This window comes from Hylobates moloch, unplaced genomic scaffold (assembly GCF_009828535.3).
Source record: "Hylobates moloch isolate HMO894 unplaced genomic scaffold, HMol_V3 SCAFFOLD_15, whole genome shotgun sequence".
NCBI classification, from domain to species: Eukaryota; Metazoa; Chordata; class Mammalia; order Primates; family Hylobatidae; genus Hylobates; species Hylobates moloch.
The window spans coordinates 91,732,127-91,744,261 of NW_026652290.1; the positions used below are offsets into that span (position 1 = coordinate 91,732,127).

The following is a 12,135-nucleotide window of genomic DNA, read 5'->3' on the forward strand; positions in this document are numbered from 1 at the left end:
CCCAAAAAAAAAAAAAAAAAAAATGCCCCGAGCATGGTGGCACATGCCTGTAGTCCCAGCTACTCAGGAGGCTGAGGCAGAGGATCCCTTGAGCTGGGAAGTTTGAGGTTACAGGCGGCCAAGATCTGCACTCCAACCTGGGCAACAAAGCACAACCCTGCCTCAAAATTAAATACATAAATAAATTAAGCACGTTTATTTATTTTACTGTTTTATTTTATTATTATATATATTTTAAGAGACAGGGTTTTACCATGTTGCCAGGCTTGTCTCGAACCCCTAAACTCAAGTGATCTGCCAGCCTTGGCCTCCCAAAGTGCTGGGATTGCAGACATGAGCCACTGCACCAGGCCTATTTGTGTATTTATTTATTTTAGAGACAAACTCTCTCTCTGTCTCCCAGGCTGGAGTGCAGTGGCTCAATCACAGCTCACTGCCCCCTCAACCTCCCTGGGCTCAGGTGATCCTCCCACCTCGGCCTCCCGAGTAGGAGTAGCTGCTATGCATTTATTAGGTGTGCACCTATTTGTCCAGCCACCCTCACATCCAGTTTGTGCCAAGCCTGAGACACAAGCTCTCTGGAGCTCACATGGCATGGAGGTTAAAAGCAGACTGGCCAGGTGCAGTAGCTCACCCCTGTAATCCCAGCACTTTGGGAGGCTAATGCAGGCAGATCACAAGGTCAGGAGTTTGAGACCAGCCTGACCAACATGGTGAAAGCCTGTCTCTACTAAAAATACAAAAATTAGCCAGGCATGGTGGTGTACGCCTGTAATCCCAGCTACTCAGGAGGCTGAGGCAGGAGAGTCACTCGAACCTGCGGGGCAGAGGTTGCAGCGAGCAGAGATTGATTGCACCACTGCACTCCAGCCTCAAAAACAAAAACAGCATAGACCATCCGGGCCCAAAAGAAGCACCCGGCCTGCTATGTGTCTTTGCTGGGTGGCTTGGGGCAAATAACCACCCTGCGCCTCAGTTTACTTTTCAGTGAAATGGGGATCACCATGGTGTCCCCTTCATGGGATCCCTGTGAGGAACTAACTAAGAGAAAATAAGGTGCTTACAAGAGTCGGCTCTGGCTCTGCCATTTTGTTTATTTTTATTTATTTTTAATTTTTATTTTATTTTATTTTTTTTAGACAGAGTCTCACTCTGTTGCCCAAGCTGGAGTGCAGTGGTGTCATCTCGACTCACTGCAACCTGCATCTCCCAGGTTCAAGCGATTCTCCTGCCTCAGCCTCCCAATTAGAGACAGGGTTTCACCATGTCGGCCAGGCTGGTCTTGAACTCCTGAACTCAAGTGATCCTCCCGCCTTAGCCTCCCAAAGTGCTGGGATTACAGGCGTCAGCCAGGGCGCCCCGCTCTGGCTCTGCCATTTTGTGACTCAGTGAGTCACTTCATCTCTCTGCTTCAGTTTCCCTATCGCCCATGGCGCTGCATGGCTTATTTGAGATAATATTCACAGTGCACTTAGATCAGTGATTGGCACACGGTAAGTGCTGACTACATGTATGAATAGTATCGTAAGTGCCGGGCGCGGTGGCTCACGCCTGTAATCCCAGAATTTTGGGAGGCTGAAGCGGGTGGATCACGAGGTCAGGAGTTTGAGACCAGCCTGACCAACATGGTGAAACCCTGTTTCTACTAAAAATAAAAAAATTGGCCAGGCATGGTGGCGCGCGCCTGTAATCCTAGCTACTCAGGAGGCTGAGGCAGGAGAATCGCTTGAACCCAGGAGGCAGAGGTTGCAGTGAGCCGAGATCGCGCCACTGCCCTCCAGCCTGGGAGACAGAGTGAGACTCCGTCTCAAAAAAAAAAAAAGTATCATAACTAAGACTTGAACGCGGAGAGATAACAGCCTCTGCTACTTGAAACCTAGTCCTTCTGGGGAGCAAAGCCCAGGTGTGTGGCAGGTGGAAGGGAGGGCGAGCCTAGGTGGTCCTCTTGCTAGGGCAAGAAGCCCCCAAGCACCTGCCCCCAGCTGAGCCGCTCCGCGCCTCCTGGCCCTGGACGAACTTGGGCCCAGACTGGCGCTCAGTGGCACCCCCTCCCCCGGCCTCCCGCTTCCCGCCCTCATCCCGCCCCGCGGCGCGGCCGCACCAGCTCCCCCGGGCAGCCCAAAGAATGCGAAGAGGTAGGTGGGGGTAAGGAGGAGGGCGAGCGGCCGGGAGAGACAAAGGGCCCGAGTCTGAGCGAGAGACACAAAGAATCGAGGAGGCTGGGGAGATAGGGGAAGTGGGACAAGGACGCGGGGAGGGACCAGGTCCGGAGGCCGGACTGGAGCCCAGCCCCACCCAGCCCGGCGGGGCTAGCGCAGCGCGGGGGCCGGTCTCTGCTGCCCCCTGGCGGGTGGCTGCGGTGAGAAGGAGGCGCGGAGCAGCTGTTGGGAGGGGAGGACCAGGGCGCGCAGGGAGGTAGGGAGGGAAGGAAGCAGAGAACAGAGCAGGGACGGAGAGACAGCGAGAAAGACTCGCACGCGGAGACAAGAGACGCCTAGAGGGAGACACAGAGAAAGAGACAGGGACAGAGAGACACAGATAGAGGCAGAGAGAGACACACAGAGAGAGACAGAGAAGCACAGAGATAGGCACAGAGATAGAGACAGAGAGAGAAACACAGAGACAGAGAGGCACACAGAGACAGAAACAGAGAGGCACAGAGACAGGCCGATAGAGACAGAGATACACAGAGATAGAGGCAGAGACAGGCACATAAGGAGACACACAGAGACAGAGAGGCACAGAGTTAGAGACAGAGAGACACAGAGACAGAGTCAAAGGATGGAAACAGACGTGGGGATCAAGTGACCCAGAAACAGTGACAGACAGGCCGGGCTTGGTGGCTCACGCCTGTAATCCCAGCATCTTGGGAGGCTGAGACGGGAGGATCGCTTGAGGCCAGCCTCAGCAACACAGTGAGACCCACCCGCCGCCCCCCTGCCCCATCTCTTTTATTGAAAGAGAGAAAGAAAACAGTGACAGACAAAGGAAGACCAGAAACAGAGCGACACCGAAGCATGGGGACGGAGAGACCCAGAGAGGCAGAAATACGAGGACAGAGAGGAAGACCCAAAGAGAGTGAGAGAGACACAAAGACACCTAAGAGAGACAGAGAAATCCAGAAAGAAACGAGTGCAGCGACACCTAGAGTCTGGGGCAGAGATTAGAAAAGCACGAGGGTATGAGAAACAGGCTCAGGGCGATGGGCTCGACCTGCGGGGAGGTCGCACAACCGCAACGTGCTGGGGGCAGAACAGTAAGGCCCCACGTGCCTCAGGCAACTGTGATGAGAGGACTAGGGTAGGCAGGAGAGGGCAGGATTCGAACTGTCGGCGACCGAGGCCAGGACGGACTGAGCTAAGAGACCGAGCGAACTCCGGCTAGAGCGAGGGGCGGGGCTGGTGGGGGCGGGGCTTCGCGGGGGCGGAGTCGGCCGGAAGGGCCGAAGGGGGCGTGGCAAGACCTTGGAGAGGCGGCCGGTAGGCAGGGGGCGGGGCGCGGGACCTACTCGGGAGCAGAGGGGGCGTGGCTAGACCTTAGGGGGCGTGGCTTGACGCCGGGAGCGAAGGAGACAGAATTCTTTGGCAGGGGCGACCTTAGAATCCTGGGGAGGAGCGAGAATGGAATCCCGGGGAGGAACAGGCGTGGAATCCGGGGGGCGGGGTCAGAACGCCAGGAGGGGGCGGGGCCGGAGCCGGGGTCGGCTCCACTCGGGGGAGCAGCGGGTGGATCCTGTGACGTCAGCGGGTTCGAACCGCCGGAGCTGAGCGAGGGGCCGGGGGTGCCGAGCCGGGCGGGGAGAGCTGGGCCGGGAGAGCAGAACAGGGAGGCTAGAGCGCGGCGGGAACCGGCCCGGAGCCGGAGCCGGAGCCCCACAAGCACCTACTCGCCCGCCCAGCCGATCGGCCCCCACAGAGTGGCCCGCGGGCCTCCGGCCGGGCCCAGTCCCCTCCCGGGCCCTCCATGGCCCGGGCCGCTGCCCTCCTGCCGTCGAGAACGCCGCCGACGCCGCTACTGTGGCCGCTGCTGCTGCTGCTCCTGGAAACCGGTGAGATGAGCGGACAGCCCCCTGCCCCCGCGCGGACCCCCTCCAACCTTACCTTCCGAGCTGGGGAAGCCGAGCACCTTCCCCGCCCACCCCCGGCTCCCCGAGCCCCCTCTCGCGTACCCCCTTCCTGGCTGGCCCCACCGACTCCGACCCCCTACACGTCCGATTCTCTCGAGGAGACTCTGACCCCTCCTTTCTGCATCTCTCTCACCACCACCCCATCCTTCTTAATCCAACTGCCCATCCTACGCCGGCTTGTCTGTCCCCCTCCCCATTTCTCGGATTCCCGCGCCGAAAGGGTTAAATCCCAGGAAGGCCTGGCGCCCCCTCCCCACCCCGCGCCGAGCAGTGCACCCGGATCTGGGTCTCTATCTCCTCTACCCCTCTCAGGAATGTGGGGAATGTTCCCCCCACCTCCCGCAGTAAGGTCTCTAGGAAGAGGCGAGACCACCTCCCTCACCCATTTTTCCTTCTTCCCGGCTTGGGCGTCTGAGGCCCGGAGAGAACTGAGGACAAGGGGACCTGATTCGGGTCCCTTGGAGGGCGAAGGATAAGAGTTCTGGCGACTTAGAGGGAAGGGCCTGAGCTCGGAGCTCCAACCCCGAACCTCAGGGAGTTGGGGGCTCTAACTCCGTGGACTCCAGAAAAATTGGGGGCCGGGGGCTCCGTCTTCTGGGTCCCTGGTAGAATGGAGGCTAGGCGCTACGTCTAACTGGGATCTAGGTAAAACTAGGGGCGAGAGAGATCAAACTTGTAGCTTCTGGATTTAATTGTGGGCAGGGGGCTTCGTTTTCTGGGTTCCCGGCAGAACCGGGGGACAGGAGACTCGATCTCGTGGGCTTCAGACTTAATTGTAGGCAGAGGAACGTCTTCTGAGATCTAAATAGAATTGCGAGCAGCGGGCCCCGTCTCTTGGGCTCCAGATATGATCTAGGGGTCGAAGGCTCTGTCTTGAGGCTGGAGTCTCAGTCGCCTGAGTCCCAGATAGAAAGGGAGGCCCCGAGTCCCAGAGGCTGGGAGACTCCTCCCTTTCCCTGTGAATGGTCGGGGGCGACGGAGACGTCGCCGGGGAAGTTTTCCTGGTTTCACTCTCGCCGAGCCAGGGAGGGGTGGGGCGGGCGCTCCTGGCTTCGGGTTCCGGACTCCCCGGTTTCGGGACTTTATCTATCCTCTGGTAGCGCCTTTGTCCTCAGAGCCGTAGCAGGAAGTGGACGAGTGGAGCCGCCGCCCTTATTCCCCGTCCCTCTCACTGCTATGCCTTGGACCCCCTGGCGTCCTTCCATCCACCCCACTAGGGGGGGAGAGCGGCCCCCCTGGGGAGGGAGGGGCTGGGAGGGAACCCTTGAAAGAGGCGCTGGCCCCGCCCCTTGCAGGTGACCCGGTTGTGTATTCCCAGCGACAAACTCTGGGATGCTAGAGTTTCCCAAGGGTTTGCGCAGAAAAAGAGCTCAGGGGTATCTTGGGGAACCCTGGCCACCTCTCTGGCCTCATTTCCCCCAGGATGGCTCTCACTGGCCTCCCAGCTTTGACCCAGAGCTGGGGACTCCCCTTCCATCCCCTGCCTCTCCCTTCAGGCAGAAATAGGCAGATGAGATCAGAACTGGCACCTCTGGGTGAATTGTCCGAACCCACCAGACCCTGAGCCGACTGTTGGTTTGGTGCATGGTCTCACCGAAGGCTCCAGCTTGCCCTGGGAAACAGGTCCTCTTTCTGTTTCCATCTTACAGATGAGGAAACAGGCTCAGCAAAGGCAATCAGCCTTCTCAAGGTCTCACAGCAGGTCCCAGGGAAGCCCGGCTCCGGTTCTTCAGAGCCCCACACCAGGTGGGCTCCAGGAAGTGCCTCTGAGTTTCCATTTCCTCCCTCGTAAAAAAAACTGAGATAACAATCCTTTCCCTGCGGACCATCCGGAAGGCTCCGAGGCCCCACTGATTCCCTGTGAAAGCTCTTAGCACCTGGAGAAGATGTCAGCCCCTTTCTTGACCAGCCCCCACCCCAATCCTTCGCCTCTGCTGTCCGCTGGCTGACTGGCTGGCATGTGCTAGCTCTCCCTCTAGCTCTCTCTCCCCTCCCTCTCCCTGTTTTCCTCCTTTCGTCACTTTCTTTCCCCCTCTTCATCTCTCTTCGTTTCTCACCCTTTCTCTCTCCATCCCTCTCCAAGCTCTTTCTCTCTTCCCCTCTTCCCATCTCTCTCTCCTCTCCGTCTTTCTCTGTATATCCTGTCTAGCTCCACTGCCTCCCCCGCTTGGCCTCCTCAGGGAATGCGGGTGCACCACCTGGGCCCCCAGCTGGGCCGGCTCCCCTCCCCCAGCTTTCTTCCCTGCCCATCCATGTGTCCATGTCCGCCAGGCAGCCCCACGTAGTGGAGGGGGAGGGGAGCAGAGGGACGGCAGCCTTGCTGTCTCCTCTCATTAGGGAAGGGGGATTGGGCAGAGGAGAAGTTGGGGGGTGGGTATATAGAGAGGCTGGAGCTACAAGGACGGGTACAGAGGCCAATAGAGGGAAGCGGTCAGACGCAGATTTAGGAATGGGGCCAGAGACACGTCTAGGAATGGAATCAGAGGATGGAAGGGGAGTGAAATGCCGCCACAGGGTGGGGGGAGTGAAATACCGTCACAGGGATGAGGCTGAAAGTCACTGGAATGGGACGGAGGAGGGTGGGGGAAGGGAGCTAGACATAGATACCAGACGAAGGCAGGGACAGCAAAAGGAAAGGGGTTTGGTGACAGGCAGGGAGCCCCAAAGACTCCAGCTGTGGGACAGCAGACATGCCGTGACCCACGGAGGTCAGGGTACAGGGGGCCTCAAGGCCAGCGACATGAGGGGGCCACAGGGAGTGATGAACACAGAAGGGACAGGGAGCTGAGCACATGGGCCAGCTCCCCCGCCCCTGCCTGGGACACTGTTACATTTTTAATGTCCCAGCAGTGCTGACAAATGGAGCAGGAGGGGGAGGAGAAGAGGGGACCCAGCAAGATGGGCCAGGCTGTGAGAAGGTGTGTCAGAGATATGGGGAGACAGGGCACTGGAGACCAAGGATGCAGGGAGACTCCACAGTCAGAGACAGAAACAGACACCCTTAGAGACGTAGACCAGAAGGCTTGGGAGAGGAGAACCCCAGGAATCGAGGCAGAGAGCGAGGTTCCAGAGACAGGGAGAAGCAGACGGAGAAAGAGACCGGAGATGTCAGACATAGAGAGGAAAGAGGAAGAGAGTGACTAACGGGGACAGGGTATCTTCTCAGGCTAATGAAAATGTTCTATAATTGCTCGGGTGATGGATGGCCAACTCTGAATATACAAAAGCCACTGAACTGTACACTTTAAATGGGTAGATTGTATGGGAATAATGTCTCAATAAAGCCATTACAAAGAGACAGAGAATATAAGAGGTACAGAGCAGAGACCAGAGACTCTGGGACACACAGATAAGAGTGACAGAGGCCAGGCACATTGGCTCATACCGGTAATTCCAGCACTTTGGGAGGCTGACGCAGGAGAATCGCTTGAACCGAGTTCAAGGCTGCAGTGAACCCTGATTGCACTACTGCACTCCAGCCTGGGCCACAGAGCAAGACCCTGTCTCAAAAGAGAAAAGAGCCGGGCGCGGTGGCTCACGTCTGTAATCCCAGCACTTTGGGAGGCCGAGGCGGGCGGATCACGAGGTCAGGAGATCGAGACCATGGTAAAACCCCGTCTCTACTAAAAATACAAAAAATTAGCTGGGCGCAGTGGCAGGCGCCTGTAGTCCCAGCTACTTGGGAGGCTGAGGCGGAAGAATGGCATGAACCCGGGAGGCGGAGCTTGTAGTGAGCCGAGATTGCGCCACTGAACTCCAGCCTGGGCAACAGAGCGAGACTCCGTCTCAAAAAAAAAAAGGAGTAACAGAGACCCCAAGAGAGACCCTGGGAATTGGAGACACAGAGGGACAGGGACCCTAAGAACTAGACACACAGAGAGAAGAGACGCTGGAAGACACAGATAAGAGATGCTAAGAGACAGCAGAGAGACCATTAAAAGGCTTTCAAGAAGCCAGGCACGGTAGCTCACACCTGTAATCCCAGCACTCTGGGAGGTCCAGGCAGGTGTATCACTTGAGCTCAGGAGTTTGAGACCAGCCTGGGCAACATGGCGAAACTCTGTCTCTGCAAAAAACTTAAAAATTAGCCAAAGGTGGTGGTGCGCGCCTATAGTCCCAGCTACTTGGAAGGCTGAAGTGGGAGGATCGCATGAGCCAGAAAGGTTGAGGCTGCAGTGAGCTGAGATCACACCACTATACTCCACCCTGGGCAACAAAGCAAGATCCTATCTCAAAAACAAAACAAAACACACAGATTAGAGGAGGCCAGGGGGCAGGTGCAGAAATCCAGGCGCAGACAGACAGCCCTACATCCCGGCTGCTGCAGCCGCTGCTCACCCCCCAAACCAGCTCCCGGATTTCTGCTGTGGGGGGTGGGCACTGTGATTAATGCAATTAATTAACTAACACGGTGACTGAGGCAGCAGCTGAGACCAGTACTCAAAGCCTCTGGCCTTCAAGGGCCTGCTCTAGTCCCGACGTGCCTTGCCATGGGAAGGTGGGTCGCTGTGCTTTATAGATCTGCGGGGGAAGCCTGGCCCTGTGGAGCCAGCCAGGCAGGAGTCCAGGAGCCCAGCTCCTCCTCCCATAGACCCAGGAGTCCAGCTTCAGGCCTCCCCTCCCTCAGACCCAGGAGCCCAGGCCCCAGCCTCTCCTCCCTCAGAGTCAGGAGTCCAGGCCCCAGCCCTCCTCCCTCAGACCCAGGAGTCCAGGCCACCATTCCTCCTCCCTCAGACCAGGAGTTCAGGCCCCCATCCCTAATCCCTCAGACCCAGGAGTTCAGGCCCCCATCCCTCCTCTCTCAGACCCAGGAGTCCAGGCCCCCATCCCTCCTCCCTCAGACCCGGGAGTCCAGGCCCCCATCCCTCCTCCCTCAGACCCGGGAGTCCAGGCCCCCATCCCTCCTCCCTCAGACCCAGGGGTCCAGCTTCAGTCTCCTCCTCCCTCAGACCCAGGAGCCCAGGCCCCCAGGCCCCCTGCTCTTCCTCCCTCAGACCCCGGAGTCTAGGCCTCCAGCTCCTCCTCCCTCAGACCCAGGAATCCAGGCCCCCAGCCCCCTCCTTTCTCAGACCCAGGAGTCCAAGCCCCCAACCTCTCCTCCAGGGTTCCATAGGTCACTGTGCACCCTCCTCGCTGCCTTGGCCTACCCATCCCGGGATCTCGGGGTCTCAAGCTGTGTCTGTCCCCGTAGTTCTCCCATGGGCTCACCCTACGCTGTGGGCAGCCTCCACTCTGCCACCACAGGAAACCTGCAGGTGCAGTCCACAGGGAGAGGAAGTGTGTCTGGAGACCCAGCTTACACTTCATGAAGGTGTCACCAGTCTGGCTTGCCCAGTGATGCTGATGGAGGCTGGTGTTCCCATGGCCACAGTCCCCCGGCTATGGTGCTGGCCATGTCCTGGCCAAGTTCACGGCACAGCCCCTGCCTAGCAGTGTGCTGGATGATGGGGGCTCACTCCAGGCCGGCCAACCTCCTGGCTATATCTCCCTTGCCTCCACCTGACATGCAGAGCGTCTAGGCAGCGGCCCTCACCCCTGTCCCCCTTACCTCTGCAGCCCTGTCAACCTCCAAGTCCCAACCCTCCCAGCTTCTCCCTGTTACCCCCACCGCTGGTCCTGCTTTCCCATTCCAAGTTCTGAGTGTGTTTCCAATCTAGCCCTCCTCCATCCCCACAGCCCCTACCCTGATCCCGGCGCCTCTTCCCCCAGATCCCTGCCCCTTGAGGGCTCTTTTTTTTTTTCTTTTTTCTTTTTTTGAGACAAGAGTCTCACTCTTGCCCAAGCTGGCAACAGTGTCTCACTCTCTCACTCTGTCGTCCAAGCTGGTACAGTGGTGCCATCTCAGCTCACTGCAACCTCCGCCTCCCAGGTTCAAGCAATTCTCGTGCCTCAGCCTCCCAAGTAGTTGGGATTACGGGTGGATGCCACCATACCCAGCTGATTTTTGTATTTTTAGTAGAGACGGGCTTTCACCGTGTTGCCCAGGCTGGTCTCCTGAGCTCAGGTGAGCCACCACACCCGGCCTGTGAGGGTTTTTCCTTTGTCTTTTTTTTTTTGAGACATGGCAGCAGGCACCTATAATCCAAGCTACTCAGGAGGCTGAGACAGAGCAAGACTCCGTCTCAAAAAAAAAAACACACACAGAAAAGACTTGAGCTTGTTTCCTGAGGGCTCTGTGCAGAGGAGGGCGTGTTCTGCAGTTTCCAGCAGGCTCCTTCTGGTTGTGCATAGGAACAGACCACAAGGACAACTGCAGTCCTCCAGGTGGGAAATGGCAGTGGATTAGACCAGCGCAGGGACTGGGGAGGCATCAGAGGTGGTCTAACTAGATAAATGTCAAAGAAGGAGGGGACAGGGTTTCCTGATAAATTGCTTATGAGGCAAGAGAGAAAGAGGTGAAAATGCCTTAAAAAGGGACTGTAGGCAGGACGCGGTGGCTCACGCCTGTAATCCAAGCACTTTGGGAGGCCAAGGCAAGAGGATTGCTTTAGTTCAGGAGTTTGAGAACAGCCTGGGCAACAAACAGTGAGACCCTTATCTACAAAAAAAAAATTTTTTTTAATTAGTCAAGTATGGTGGTGCCCGCCTGTAGTCCCAACTACTGAGAAGGCTGAGGTGGTAGGATTGCTTGAACCCAGGAGGTTGAGGCTGCAGCATGCTGGGATCCTGCACTCCACCCTTGCACTCCACCCTTGCACTCCACCCTGAGCAATGGAGTGAGATCCTATCTCAGAAAAAAAAAAAAAAGGAACGTTAACCCCACAGGGCCTGAACTATCCTATTCATTCATTTGGAATTAGAAACTCAGAATGGGGAACTTATAGCCATAGGATTTTTGTTTTTTGAGACGGAGTCTCGCTCTGTCCCCCCGGCTGGAGTGCAGTGGCGCGATCTCAGCTCACTGCAAGCTGTGCCTCCCGGATTCACGCCATTCTCCTGCCTCAGCCTCCCGAGTAGCTGGGACTACAGGGGCCCGCCACCACACCCGGCTAATTTTTGTATTTTTAATAGAGACGGGGTTTCACCGTGTTAGCCAGGATGGTCTCGATCTCCTGACCTCGTGATCTGCCTGCCTTGGCCTCCCAAAGTGCTGGGATTACAGGCGTGAGCCACCACGGCTGGCCCTGTTTTTTTTTTTGAGATGGAGTCTCACTTTGTCCCCCAGGCTGGAGTGCAGTGCTGCAATCTCAGCTCACTACAACCTCCGCCTGCTAGGTTCAAGTGATTCTCCTGCCTCAGCCTCCTGAATAGCTGGGATTACGGGGGCCCGCCACCATGCCCGGCTAATTTTTGTATTTTTAGTAGAGATGGGGTACCACCACGTTGGCCAGGCTGGTCTCAAACTCCTGACCTCGTGATCTGCCCGCCTCGGCCTCCCAAAGTGTTGGAATTACAGGCGTGAGCCATTGCGCCCAGGGATTTTAGAACCTCATTCACTCATTATTCAGCAAGTACTGAGCATCTACTAGGTACCAATCTCTCTTGCAGATACTGAGGGTACAGGTGTGAGCAAAACAGACAGAAGATCCCTGCCCTCGTGGCGCTGGCAGTCAGTTTCCAGGAGGATGTGACATATCTAGTGTGTGAGATGGTGAGAAGCACTTTGCAGACAGAGAACATAACAGGGCAAAAGGGCGGAAGAGCAGCCAGCCAGGGAGGGGAGAGGAGGTGGCAGCTGAGGTGGAGTACCTTGGGGTAAAAGAACCCCCTGAGGAGTGTGCCCCACAAGATGCTAAAAGTGATGGGTTTGAGACAGTCCTCACTTTGTCACCCAGGCTGGAGTGCAGTGGCGCAATCTTGGCTCACTGCAACCTCTACCTCCTGAGTTCAATCTCCCTAAAGTAGCTGGAATTACAGGCATGCAGCTAATTTTTGTATATTTAGTAGAGACAGGGTTTCACTGTGTCGGCCAGGCTGTTATCGAATTCCTGGCGTCAAGTGATCCGCCCACCTTGGTCTCCCAAAGTTCTGGGATTACAGGCGTGAGCCACCACCCCCAGCCTAAAGTC

General features: G+C 57.0%; 1 protein-coding gene across 2 annotated transcripts in view; it reads left to right on the plus strand.

The window, feature by feature from the left end:
* Positions 1–3,734: 3,734 nt before the first annotated feature.
* NECTIN2 (nectin cell adhesion molecule 2) overlaps positions 3,735–12,135 on the plus strand; it is a 40,864-nt gene continuing 32,463 nt past the window's right edge. For both annotated transcript variants that reach the window (XM_032176426.2, XM_032176427.2), the window contains exon 1: positions 3,735–4,048. In XM_032176426.2, coding sequence (XP_032032317.1) covers positions 3,964–4,048 — 85 coding nt within the window. In that variant the 5' untranslated portion in view covers positions 3,735–3,963. The remainder of the gene's footprint in view (positions 4,049–12,135) is intronic.